Genomic DNA, 13,937 nt, shown 5'->3' on the forward strand with positions numbered 1-13,937 from the left:
TGGCCTCACCCTAACCTGGTACACACACTAAGGGAGTAACGAGTTTAGTTTTATCTTAACTCAGACTAATTGCTTTTACTGAGGTATATAAATTTTTAAACTAATTTTATTAACAGCATTTTTATATGGTTGCCTACCTGTCTCTTTGTCATATTCATGTATGTATCCATAACTTCTTGGTAGCTATCCGTTGCACCGTCTGTGATTATCATAATCGACGAGTAACAATCGCTACCAGATCCCGACGAATGAAACTGTAGACCAAAAGAATATTTAATATATCCACAAAGGTTGTTTATTTATAGTAATTTGTTTCATGGAATGCAAATACATTTTCATACTCTACTAATAAAAGCTTCCGAGAAGTATAGCGTTGTTCCGTGGATAATTGTACATATTGAAGTGCGAAAAATGATAATAATATTTAGTTAACAAAATTAGTTGGGCTTTCCGAAATGATTACTATAAAGCATTGATTTATTGTGTTATTTTTAGTATTTATTGATGTTATTCCCTAAGAGACAAGCATTAGACTGAATACTATACCAAACCAGACATTTAATATACTAATGGATTTTGCAAGATGCCCTGCACAACATTCCATTCGCATGACCTAATTTTGAGTCGCTGCTGTGTGGTCACAACTCCTTATCCTCATAGTATTAATATAAACAGAAAAGTATTGCGTGAATAGTTATCTTTGTAATATTGTATTCGCGATCCGGTTTAACATTGTCATTCAATACTCTGAAAGCACCACTAATCCACCCGATATTAACGTGATACTTTTGTGATGTCACAATTAAGATTTGAATCTTGTCAGGTAAAATCTTCATATAAAAACCGTCAACGAATCTCAATCATAAATACAAACACACAAAAAGGGAAATTTTTGTTTTGGGTATAAATAAATAACTTTATTAATGGGGCAGTGTCTCATTAAATTAGTGTCAAATTAAATATCTTTAGTCTGAATAGTGACACCTCTTCATTCGCATAATATAAATTTCCCACTCATTCTACGAGCCCGCAAATTGCAAATTAGCTTGAGAAATAGATTCGTAAAAATTTACTTTCTTGTACTACATTTCGTTATACTTACATTCAGCAACAGATTGAATGATTCATTGAGTGCTTTGCTAAGATCCGCTACATTTGATGTGTTACTGTGCCTTAACGACTCCAACATTCTCTGACAAAGTATAAAAAGGATATTTGCTATATTGTACTTTCAAATACCGTATTTAGGAAGTTTTATAAAATAAAACCAATAATAAGGTTATTGCAAGAATAACTATAAAATTAACATAGAATTTTTCGTCAACACTTATGAAGAATCACTTGAAAAGGAGGTATTAGGTAGTATTTTCAAAACACCAATGAATTGCTAGACAAAGATGTCTGATGATAATTAAACGTTCTTCCCCGTGCTGAAGCGCCTTGAAAATCGGAATAATGATAAAGTCGGTTGGAGTTCGATATTACTGGTAAAATGGGCAAATATTCAATGGTATTGAGAATAATCTAACCGTTGTATATTAATGAATGGACCAACTTGTAAATTATTGACGAGGAAATATGATCACAATGTAACAAACTAAAAATAGATTAAAATAGGTTAACCTTACCGCTTTATTTCCGGAGTCCGCTCTCACCAGTGTCCCTTCGAAGCAGGATTCAACATATCTGACTTCGTCACTGTACTGTTAAATAAATAAATTTACGATCAATAACAATTATGCGAAATTACGTGCAAAGATATTGTTCCTCCAACGGATCAAAAATAAAACGCTATTGTAATACCATTGTTAAAATTGCGAGTCCGTCTGTGGTTTACCAATCGCCTTTGGTTTTGTTTACAACATAATTCTATATCACGAAGTTTATTAGACTAAAGCTCACGATATTATATGAATTGGGTTATGTTATTCGTGATTCCATATAAATAATTTAAGGCCGGTTCCTGTTATTAACACCGCTAGAAAGCATGAAACGCTGGCGATGACGTTGCACTTATAATTTATATCTAGTCCCTTAGACAAATGGTTTCCAACCTTTTTTTCAAGCGAACCAAATTTTCTGAAAATAAATTTTGTAAAATCTGGCGCCCCAAAAAAGCGCTCGAATACTAAATGGCATGTAGAACTTTTAGGGTCGCAAAATTAAATGACTAATATAAAACAATGTGAGAAAACTGCGTTAGTTTGCCTTCAGCAAGGTTTTAAAATCTTGGCGTGGCTTTACTTGAGCAAAACAAAATAAATGCTGCAAAGTTTTTATGCTGTGATACTTCCCACGTATACAATTACTATTGAGCAACACTTCAATATCAAATATAATATAAACAATAAAAATTATTAGAAAATGAAATTAGTAACTGTTAGGTTTTTGTTAAAAAAAACAAGCGACCCACGAAAATTTTCAGGCGACCTGTAGGTTGGGAAACACTGCTTTGGACGAATAGATAAATCAATGATATCAACACAATAAAATTATGAACCATAATAAATTCAAACAAATGCCCTTACATACTTCTCTGCACAAACTACTATATTTTAGCAACATTTCGATTGTACCCTAAAAGTTCACGCTTAATTGTGCAAACACGTTATCGATCTGATATTTATTTTGATAGTTTGAAATCGATTGAGTTCTTAAATTTTCAGTGGCGATTTCAACTACACCGTAACAATCTACTTATGTCATCCAGTTCAATCAATCAATCAATCATTTATTTCGGTTCTCTGACATAAACAATACAGAAAGTAAACAGATAAAATAAAATGCAGAGATGCCTGGGAGACGGGCATTACTTTAAAAAGGTTAAAAAGCGTACAATGCCCACCAAAAAAATGAAACAAACACAGAAAAACGCGATTTACAATCGGGCTTTGAAAGCAATTTGGCAAAAACAGCAAATTGAAGTAGATAATTGAATGCAATAAACTTCTACCTTTTAAATCAAAATGTGATACGTGTATGTGTAACACAGCAGTGCTTTTCCTACAAGAATATGAAACAAAAAACACTCCCTGACGTAAAATAGTGATGCCGTAGGCAATCATGGATTGGGGTATGGGGTTCTTTTGTCTTTTTCGATTAGTTTAATTTGAAATCATTGTAAGTTATAAAACCTTGACAAATTACCAGAAAGCGTGATAAGAGTCATGGATTATCTATTAATTTTCTTGTATGAAATCCGTATCTTTTGAACACAGATGTTATCTGCAAAATATACGTACTGCAAAAATTGATATATCGCTTCTAAAATGCTAATTCACATTTGATTATGCTGTGATAACGTCAAGCAATATGACGTTTACCTAACCATACAATAACATTCCGATTTTTTTTTTTCAGAAGTAGACAGTTTGGTTATTAGAGACATGTCAGCGGGAAACAGATTAAATTAGATTTGAGATGGAAATGTTAGAAGAAGAAAAAAGTGAACTTTTCGAATTGAGCAGAACTATTTTGCTTGGCCGTGTGGCGCATCGTGCTAAGTGTTAAGAATACGCTCGCCACCGCACCTCTGATACCCTCTGCGCGGGTTCGCAGGCTTGCTGGCACAAACCTTTCGCTGGGATTTTATCAAACACGCGTTATACAAATGTAATTTGTTCAAACGATATATATATATATATTCATACTTTATAATGCCTTAGTAACCCCAGTGGGAAAGGGGGCGTGAAGTTACTTGTTCGTCATAGATAAAACATATCTGGACAATGAGCTTCATCAATGCGCGCAAACGCGACACGAGGAAATATAATTGAGTATGATTTAACCGGCATTTGTTTATACTGTTTATCCGTAGAGACACGGCTACGATTGCACTAACATAATTTATAAATAATCATAAGCCATTCAAAAGGCAATTGGGAATTTTTAAATTTTTTTTTAGTTAGAAAACGGTTTCCTATGGTTTAATTGTATTATTTCTGATTTGCGCAGTTTGAAGACAAAATGTATTGTATCTTTATTCATGGGAGGTCTGTAATTTCATCACATTGCCCTATGATTGAAAGCGTTTATTCTCAAAATAGACCGTAAAAAGCCTATTTATGACTGCCCGTAAATACTGAGATTCGTGGCTTCCCCTCTTTGTCTGCTCGTTCAAGCTTGAAATCATCAGCATCGCCTATTGATCGAGCACTTTTGGTAAGAATTGTCAAAGCTAAATTGTGCAAAGCTTATAATAACCGTAATTGATTCCATTGTGTTGTCTACTTTAGGAAAAAAAACTTGGTTTCATCGGGCGTTGTTGCTACGTCAGCCTACGGAAATCAGACAGACAAACAAATATCGTACTTGCTTCGATTTGATTTATTTCTATGACATTATAATTTTTTCTATACGTGTAGGAAAACATTGAAATTGCAAGATTCAGCCAAATGGTTATAGATAACTTGAAAAAGATGGTAAGGCGTAGAAAATGGTGGTTATAAAGTTCCCTAGAAGGTTATTATAAGCAACTTTTCCATATAAATACATAGGAATTGTCGCGTGACTTTCTGCAAAGTCTTGACAATTGAATGTTGATACATGTCATATCATTTTATGGCGTGTTGAAGACTAGAATACTTCGGAATTATCACATGTATAATACAATAATTAATTATAATGAACAAATAAGGGCATTTATCGAGACTGATGTTGGCTATGATTGCAGAAGACAATATTAACTTGAAAACATATCATTTAGCATTAGATATTTGAGTTGGGCAATCCTCACGTACAAAAGGTATTAAAAAATAGTTATATCGTTCTAATGTATGCAGATGACGACAATACTCCCAAGATGTCACGGATTACAGCTAGTAAAATTTACTACACAGATATGATAAATATTGGCGAAATAAATGTATGAATAAATAATAACAGTGTCAGAGAATAGAATATTAAGTGTCAGAAAAACATATATGCATGTTTGTCTATGGCGTTTTCATGACAGTTGGAAACTGACACATAGAGAATAAAGTCAATGATGTCTTACAACGATTGATTTCTATGTAGCATTTTATCTTTGAGGGGAGTATAACAAGAAAAGGTAACTCATGTAAGAAGCTGACTCTAACGTATATCTAAGGCTTTCCGAGACATACAATTCCAACATAAGGAAACCGCGCTAACTAGCTCTTTGTTCTATTCAAAAGAGCGTCGGAAACGAAAATTTTCAGCTTCGCTGCATAACTATAAGATGAAATGCAATTATTGGATTGGTGCGGCCATTACAAAGATAAATATATCTGATACTCCGGTGAAATTCGGTCGAGAGTCCTGTTTAGGTAGAGATAATGTTTGCGATATCTCGGTTATAGGTAATTATCAGCCATATGGATGTAATCGATTTCCAGCATGCAGAATATTAGTATTTTTCGGTATAGTCTAGGACCAAATTTTTATCATAATAGGACGATGCAGCAATGTCAGAATAAGGGGAAACATTTCTCATTTATGCATCAATTGCCTCTCAAACGCAAATAGGCTGATTCGTGAAATTCTCAGACAATTCGTAAGTCTTCGCCTTTGTGGACGATCGTCTGCTAGCCCGTCAGAAAATCAATATTGACGAGTATATTTCTAACCATGGAGTGGGTTGATTCAATAAAATTAGTAAATATCACAGCTTTCGCAGATCGTAGCATTTGCTTATCAAAGACCAAAGCAAACCAGTCCGCAGAAGAACGTCAATGCGACGAGTTAGATCAGAGAAGTGCTAACGCTCTAGTTTTGAAGTTTATGTTTGTTTAAGATTGAACATACGTTTAATACTAACAGAATAAAAATTCATATCAAAATAATACTTGAATGTTTGAATGTTTATTGTTATGGATTATTGTTTGAACACATGAGATGTTGATATGTTTCGATTCATCATAAATTTTTGTGTAAGGCAGCTTTAGAATATATCATTCGGTTTTATGATCATTTCCAAACTTTGTCAGAAGAATTGTATGTTTCCAAAATTATAATGAATTGATATATTAATCGACAGTTTTTGCAAATATTTGATTTATATTTCACGCCGAGGGAGATGTTTGATTTGTGTCGAAAGTAATAATATGTCTTTTGTCACTTTTTGTTTGAATTATCGATATCAAGACTTGGCAAAAGGCTTTGTATATATATATGAGTTAAAATATTCAATAAATGTCACAAAAATACGGTATAAAAGATAATGAATTTTCAAAATAGATCCTAAGGCACTTAATTCTTATTGATTTGCGAATCTAGCGAAGAAACGATTAGTTTACGACAGATCGTAGTACACTACCTACTACATTAATAGCAATACAATAACCAGAGAATTTCATTCATTGGCAAAGCCATTGAACCTAAGGGAGTGTTTGGTAACATGAACTTGATTAGAACTGTTCAGGCAGAAATATTTAGGATTAATTAGTTTTTGTAATTGATTTATTCGTATATCTATTTGTTTGCAATTATCGTATAGCTATAGAATTTTTATTTGATTTGGTGAATGGTGGAAAAGACCACTGATGTTATAAGCGCCGTAATCATAATGCTTAAACAATAAAATCGTTAATAATACTAACGTTTTGATTTCGACGTCAAGTTTCCAGCCACCGTGAAATATTAACGAAAATATTAATTAATTTTTACATTGTATGGTTATTGTAAACACGTCAGGCGAAAACCATAATGCCGTCAGGTGCATTGCACCATCAACCGCATGGTTTCTGTATACTTTTTATGAGGTTATTAGATTTTGTATTTACGTGTTTTAAAATACGGAGGTTATACAATTAGTCATGATTATATGCTAGAATGTTCTCGAATATTTATCATATCTTCGCTTGTACACAAACAAGTTATAAGTTTTACACACCCACATGAACATGTTACTCCTGAATAGACATTTTTATACAAGCAAGTGAAGTACATTTATCGAATAAATCTTTGGCGAATGGCCCATGTATAAATAAAACTCCGACCTAATTTAGTCTATGTAAAATCCTACTGTAAAACTAACTTCCATTCTGTCTTTTACAAACAGTAAACATATAGTTCAAAACGTGCTTGAAATAGAGCGATTTGTTTTAGCAAGACGTGTAATGTTTATTATCAAAACTTTTGCGACAATTCAATAAATTCTGACACATACGTATACGGATTAACTTAAAACAAAAACAGTCGTGGGTGAAAATCGTCTACACCGCAATGTAAACTAATCGTATGACATGACACGTTTCAGAAAAGTCAATATTGAAATTTGTTTGTCAATATACGCATCAATCACAAAATGCTTTCAAATCCACAAGTCTGGGAAATCGTTCGATGAGTCTGCGTATTTACAAACTGGAGTGAAATATAATTTTAAGCAAAAAGCTTTGTTGAGTAGTAAACATATTTTTCACTAAAGCTATGTGGAAACAACTATACCATGCTTTCGCGAGACTTTACTTGATTGACCGCATTTTACGCGACGATAAAGCACTCCAAGGGAGTATCAAAATACACAAATTATTACAATCTACGACCCTCCGCATACGATACATATCGACGCCCGAGGAAACCGTTATAAATTTACTCGCAGCCGGAACGATATTTATAATCGGGAGTTACATGGCCAAGTAAATATTGACAAAAAATTATGGCTGTACGAAAATAGACAGACTGTAAACTTATTTCTTCAAATAATCCGCGACCATGCTAAGATGGATGAAATTTAACACAAATTATGTAACAAAACGGCCACTTCTGGTTCTTATTTTCGCTCTGCCAAGTAAGGGACAGAGGCGAATGCTACGTATAAATTACACACGTTAGGTAAGTACATGATATATTCCATAATGTTAATATTATTCGCGCAATCATTGAAACTGAGCTTTGTGGAAGGCAGCGTCGGTGTTATAAAACACTCGCGTTGGCTTGTACACAGATACAATGGTTAAAAACGAGTGGAGGTGTGTATTGTTTGCTGCAATTTATTACGTGACGTTTGTTTTATATTATAAATTTATATCAGCTTATTAAGTTTTGTGGTTATATATACGTAGATTACGTTGATGGTGAAGTTGTACAAAAACAAGCCTCTGAAGTTATTTAAAACAGAAGGGTACTCCTGAAGTATGCGCACCAAGATGTCGCATAACCTGAACCTTAATCTGGTACACAATCAGAGTTCAGGTTGTGCGCCATCTTGGTGCGCATACTTCAGGAGGTCCAACAGAAGCTTTACAAAAAAAGCACAAGTGGCTCAGAGAAAAGAATGTACTTACAATGCAGAATGGTAATGGATTGTAGGCTTTAGCCCAAGAACTCAGAAAAAAAAAATTCTAACATTCACGCGGTTTTCAGCACTTCCGATCCAAAAATTACGTAAGAAACTAATATACTTGGAAGAATCACGTTCTTTATGGTAAAAACTACCTAATTTTAGTTTATTCAAGTGTACATAAATAAACCTTTAAATACATTTGCAGCATTTATTGTTGCTAATATACTTCAAATTATTTTAATACGAGTATATTATGACGTTTTATATTATATTTGGAGCACATGTAAGCGGAAACGATAAACTGATAAAGTTTCGCACATTCAACAATCTTAAATTGTCACTGCCAAAAAAAACGAAAGACAACTGGCAGGCACTGAATAAAATCCTGGAGCTTATGTTATCATTTATTACATTAAATATGCTCATTTTGCTAATTTATTCCGAAACATCGACATAATGGTAGTTTTGAATTTTTGAGTAATATTAGTGTGGAACGTCAAAAGTACTAGATAAACCAGCCAAAAATATTAATCAGGAGAAGGAGAAATACCGGTACGCAATAAGTATTGAAGTAACACAGGCAAAAAACAAACAGTAATGAAAAATAGAATGATTCATTGTGATGAGAAAGTAATATTTAAAGTAAGATGGTTATTTACTTCAACAAAAAACAAAACGAATTATAGACCTCACAAGATGACAAGTTACTTTTGAGATCGTCACCATTTCCATAATGCTATTTGCAGAAATAGGCAAAAAATAAATATGTTCAATTCAGATATTTTTCATATAATCTAGTCTCGTGTTTCAACTAGAACATTAGAACGAGGCACCAAAAATTGAAACTGTTACTATGAATACTTTGACTGTCATATGGCGGAAGTAGATTTCCATTGTAAATTATGTCTGTCAGAGATGCGTTTTAACCAATGTCATCAAATTTATTTAAAAACAGGAAATCCTATGTTATAGCTTAATTTCATAACGTATCGACTATTATTTGGAAGTTCGGGACTTTTGACACGTAAACGTTTAGATATTGGTTATAGAAGTTTGCGACTATTGCCCGGTGCGAAAATTTACGGCGATACCGATTGACAATGTTTTTTGATATTGAAAGAGATAAAATGTTGTTATTCTTCCGCTACAAAGTCACTTTGTGTGGAAATATTATTTTGAAATGACGTAACTAGTGCTTGATATTTTTCAAGCGAAAATAGATCAATGCGTGATCTTGTATGATTTGAAGCAGTGCACTTTGAAAGTTGATGTCGAGTGAAGATTGAGATACACGTTTCAGATGTTGTACTTAATGTGGAAGTTAGCAAAAAAGAAGTGTGAGCCGGTGATATTTTATATTACGTTGCCACCGATTTCAATACAGTACATACATTCAAGGCGTTGGAATAAGTTAAAATAAAATAAATGTATTTCGGAGTTAACGCGAAGTGCTAAACTATTAAAATATTCTAAAACTACTTATCAACCAATTTGTAACCACATTATTCTCAAAAATATTTTGGATGTAGAATATAATAATAAAGGTAAAAGTAATATTGGATGTTAATATATATTGGCTCGCAGCTTTCAAATGCTGTATGCATTGTAAAAGGATACAATTAGCAAACGTAAATGATGGCAAATAAAACATCAACGTTTTTTTAGGATTTTCCGTCTTTTAAATTGCAACCGATAATTGGGAACAACTTTGTTTGTGGAGAATAAAGTCATTGTATTGCCGGATATGAGCAATCTATTTACAAGATTTTATCGAATTTTAAATCTTTCAAATCGTGACAATTGTCGATGTGACGTAATGAAAGTTTGAAATGGGCGAGACTGGATTGAAAGGGTTGTCCGTATACTTGTACTAGTCAAAGTTAATAATATCATGTAGTCGTTCTGGAATACGAGCAATAAGACTTGTTTCAAGAAGACTAGCAGCAGCAAAGTTGTTAGGTAAGTTCATGATACCTCCAGTTTTAAGGTGAAAAACATATCATAGTATTCAAGGTATTAGAACCATGGGTTTAGGTACAGATTCGACCAGGCGACTACTATGCAATTCTATTACTTTTGAACGCGCAAACATGAACTTGTGGAAACAAGCCAACTAATTGTGCGCGATGTCTCGATTAGATTGCAATCTATCGCCTAAAAAGGAACGTTTACCAACATTTATGAGCGGCTCTGGTTCACACAAAGTTCAGACAATGTTCAACAAACTAAATAACTTTATTTTAGGACGTTCCACCAGAAACAATATGGGTAGTTCGAGCGATAATAAAAAACGTCATTTTATCTTTTTTTCAATTAATCAGATGGTAGACAGAATGTGGAACATGTATTTCTGTCAACGTCACCTATTATATAAGCTATAAGGCATATCTGTAATGAGATTCGTTGTGAAAATAAGATAGAATCATCAAAACAATCTTGCATTGCTGTAATCACGTGATTAATACCTAGCTTTATGGGTAGTTATTAGATTAAAAGTGATCGTTAGTTGGTACGTCCAGATACTTAAAATATATAACAGAGAAAGATGTTCGATTAGAACATATTTATCGGGTATATATGTTAATAATACTGTATGTACATTGTAGCACTTTGTTTAACCTTGTTATTCACAAGCTCTCGTGTTTTTACGAAAGTTTGCAATTATAATCAATAGATAAATTAGCTATTATGGTTTTGTTGAACAAGAGTGTGAGTGTAGCGGAAAGGTGAATTGAAATGGGGTTAAAAATTTATGTAAAAGTTTGAAAGTTGAGTGGCAAACCACTGGTATATTTGTATTCTGCCAAATGAATGATTTATGTCGATTATGTAATTCGCCTCGGCTTCCGGAAAAATATTGAATTTTATTCGCTTTCAAAAGTTTACTGCATACAACATATTGGCATATGTGATATGTAGTTTAGATTGATTTATAACTCCCATCATTCATTATATTTTCTGCCATTCTTCGAAACTATAAGTGATTTGACGTTTTCGTATTCATATTATGACTGAAATAAGCTTGTCAGACCGTGGAAATTCACCATCTATTCATGGAGACCAATTTTGAAAGCGTTTCAACTTTCAATATGGCATATTGAAGCAATCAGCGGCCGACTCCAACAGGAAACGATAGTCAGAGTCCAGTACTTCACGAACCGGCTATAATTATCGCATTGGAATGTCTAAGCATAATCTTTTGTTGTGGTTTAAATAATAGTTTTAATCTTTAGCTCAGTAATGAGAAACAAATTTACTTATCCGCTTATATTACTATCCGTGGTTAAAAATTATAGAAAAAAGTATTGGATACTATAAAGATAATAAGCAACCGATTACAGTCGCGCCTAGCAGAGTTTTCAGTTTTAGACTATGGGCCTTTATATAAAATAACTGCAGATGTTTTGACTATTTTATACTGTCAGAGTCAACTTCATTTTATTCAAAGCTATCGGATTTATAAAGTATAAATTTTATATAAACTGCTTTAACTTCATTTAGTTCAAATTACATTAGTTCAAAATATATTTTCCATCGCACATTTTTGACGAATTTTATCCGGAAACGCGGATTAAATTGACCGTGATTTACACATGTAGTAATAGAAGGTTGTTGAAATCTGAAATGAAAAATACTAAAAAAAACCCTATTAGTTATACAAGGAGAAAATAACAAATAAAAACACACGGGCTGGGTTTCAGATAAATAGGTTCTATTTGCGCATCAACAGTAAAATGATCGGCGTGTCATGTGGATAGCTTACGCTTACATGATGTATTAAACAGCCAATAATGTAAAATTGCTTATATAGAGATTTGTGCGGTTCAGACATGAACCTTAGTTTAATATGATATGCGCGGTTCCTGACAATGTGAATATGGTAAAATCACTGAATGTACTTGACTTTCCAAAGCTCTCATTTTTATCTTCATTCAAACTTTATTCAATAAAGTTTAGATAGACGACGAGTATCCGCTTTGTTCTAGTATTAAGCAAATCCCCGCGGATTAGTGTTTTTAAATACTATTTAGTCGTGAAACACCACGATTTGGAGATTTTGGTGTACTAGTAGTACTAACTAGACTCTAAAATATGTTTGTAAATAAATCCCCAGAACACTATACCACAGTCGCTAATGACAAATAATATACGGGAAAACAGATCTTTTTCATATTATACACAGTACATGTTGAATAGTCGCTGTTAGATATCGATTGGCAAAATAACATTGAAGGAGTTTAAATCAACTCGACTAGCAAAGCTAGTTTCGACAACCTTGCCACTAATGATAAAAATTTTGCGAAGCAGATGTTCCTGGAAACAGCAATTTGTCAGTAAGATATCAATTCGTGTTTTCACTTTCAGTCAATTATCGTAAAAATTGGCAACAAAATTATGTTGCTTTTGTGATGTTATCCTTTATCATTTTCTCTTAAATAAAGAATTGCTAGATATGAGACCAAGATATCAGACTGGGGTCGAAAGGTAGAAAAAAACGAATAAGTAAACGATTTTTGAAACTATTAATACTACGTCTTCTAAAACAAAATACTATGTCGACTCTCAGTTACATATAACATTTCTCCAGCACCGGCAATTCGAAAAAATCGGCATTTTCTTGGTATTCCTAAAAAAAACTATCGCAAAAATATCGCGCATATCTCAAAAATTTGAACAAGTTATATCAAATAAGTTACATATAAGAATGCAGAAATTTGAATATACATTTAGTATCTCCATTCAAATTTAAAAGAAAATATACATCAATAGACCCGTAACCTCAGAAGCGTTGAAACAACAAATATTAATATGTAATTGTGAAAAATGTCGGCTATAAAAATAAATAGTTCTCTTAGAGATAATCTTATCTTATAAATAACGTGTACTGCAGATGCTAATTTTTTGTTAGTGCCTTTGCTGTTGTCATATTGAATACATAAAATCTGATCTAAGCAGATATAGGTAAGAATTGTTATGCATGTTTTCTTTTACGACTTTTATTCTTCAATCTGACGTTAATTTGATTGGTATTGATTCTAACGCATTCTCTTCTCTAAGTCATTCTACAGCAGGACAGATACCAAAGACGTAAAAGTATTGTTGGTTCAGTGGTTTCCAGTGATTAGTACAGCCGCAAAGGCAAGCAGTTTCTATGATATATTCATGTGAGACGTAAGAAGCATCCCGATTGCTATAAACATGGAATGAGAAATAAATGCAATATTTTTCCTAAAGTCCAACGAGCGAATTTTACCTTCAACACGGCGTAGCATTGAATGCATTGCTATGCGAAAGGTAAGTAAAGATTAGGTTAGTGAAAACTTGGAAGTTTAGACAGCATCGTCTAGTAAGACATTTTTGTTGTGTATAAGTAGCCCAATGGTATAAGATGACGATTCGTATTTTACGATATGGCAGAGCAAGCGATAAGTTCTACTGAACACCATCGCATACAATTATTCCACTGGTTCTCAAACTCACTTCACCAGCACTAACGGGCAAATATTAATATTGTCACTGAGAAAAAAAATGGTTTTGTTCTGTTGTAAGACTCAATTCGAATATGTAGTATTTCTGGATAGATTCTTGAAATAATGTCGAACAACGGGAAAATGAAATTTGTTATGTTAAGCGAAATACATATAAGTTCATTTTTAGTCAGAAAAAATATCGACAGAAATTTGCGCATCAT

General features: G+C 33.1%; 1 protein-coding gene across 1 annotated transcript in view; it reads right to left on the minus strand.

The window, feature by feature from the left end:
• The window catches only part of LOC120328037 (voltage-dependent calcium channel subunit alpha-2/delta-3-like), a 54,159-nt gene that overhangs the window by 18,797 nt on the left and 21,425 nt on the right, over positions 1 to 13,937 (minus strand). Inside the window, exons 8-10 of the mRNA XM_078114242.1 lie at positions 1,629 to 1,703; positions 1,103 to 1,192; positions 138 to 254 (exon numbers count right to left, since the gene is read on the minus strand). Of these exons, the coding sequence (XP_077970368.1) occupies positions 138 to 254; positions 1,103 to 1,192; positions 1,629 to 1,703 (282 nt within the window). The remainder of the gene's footprint in view (positions 1 to 137; positions 255 to 1,102; positions 1,193 to 1,628; positions 1,704 to 13,937) is intronic.

Source organism: Styela clava, chromosome 7 (assembly GCF_964204865.1).
Source record: "Styela clava chromosome 7, kaStyClav1.hap1.2, whole genome shotgun sequence".
Classification (NCBI taxonomy): Eukaryota; Metazoa; Chordata; class Ascidiacea; order Stolidobranchia; family Styelidae; genus Styela; species Styela clava.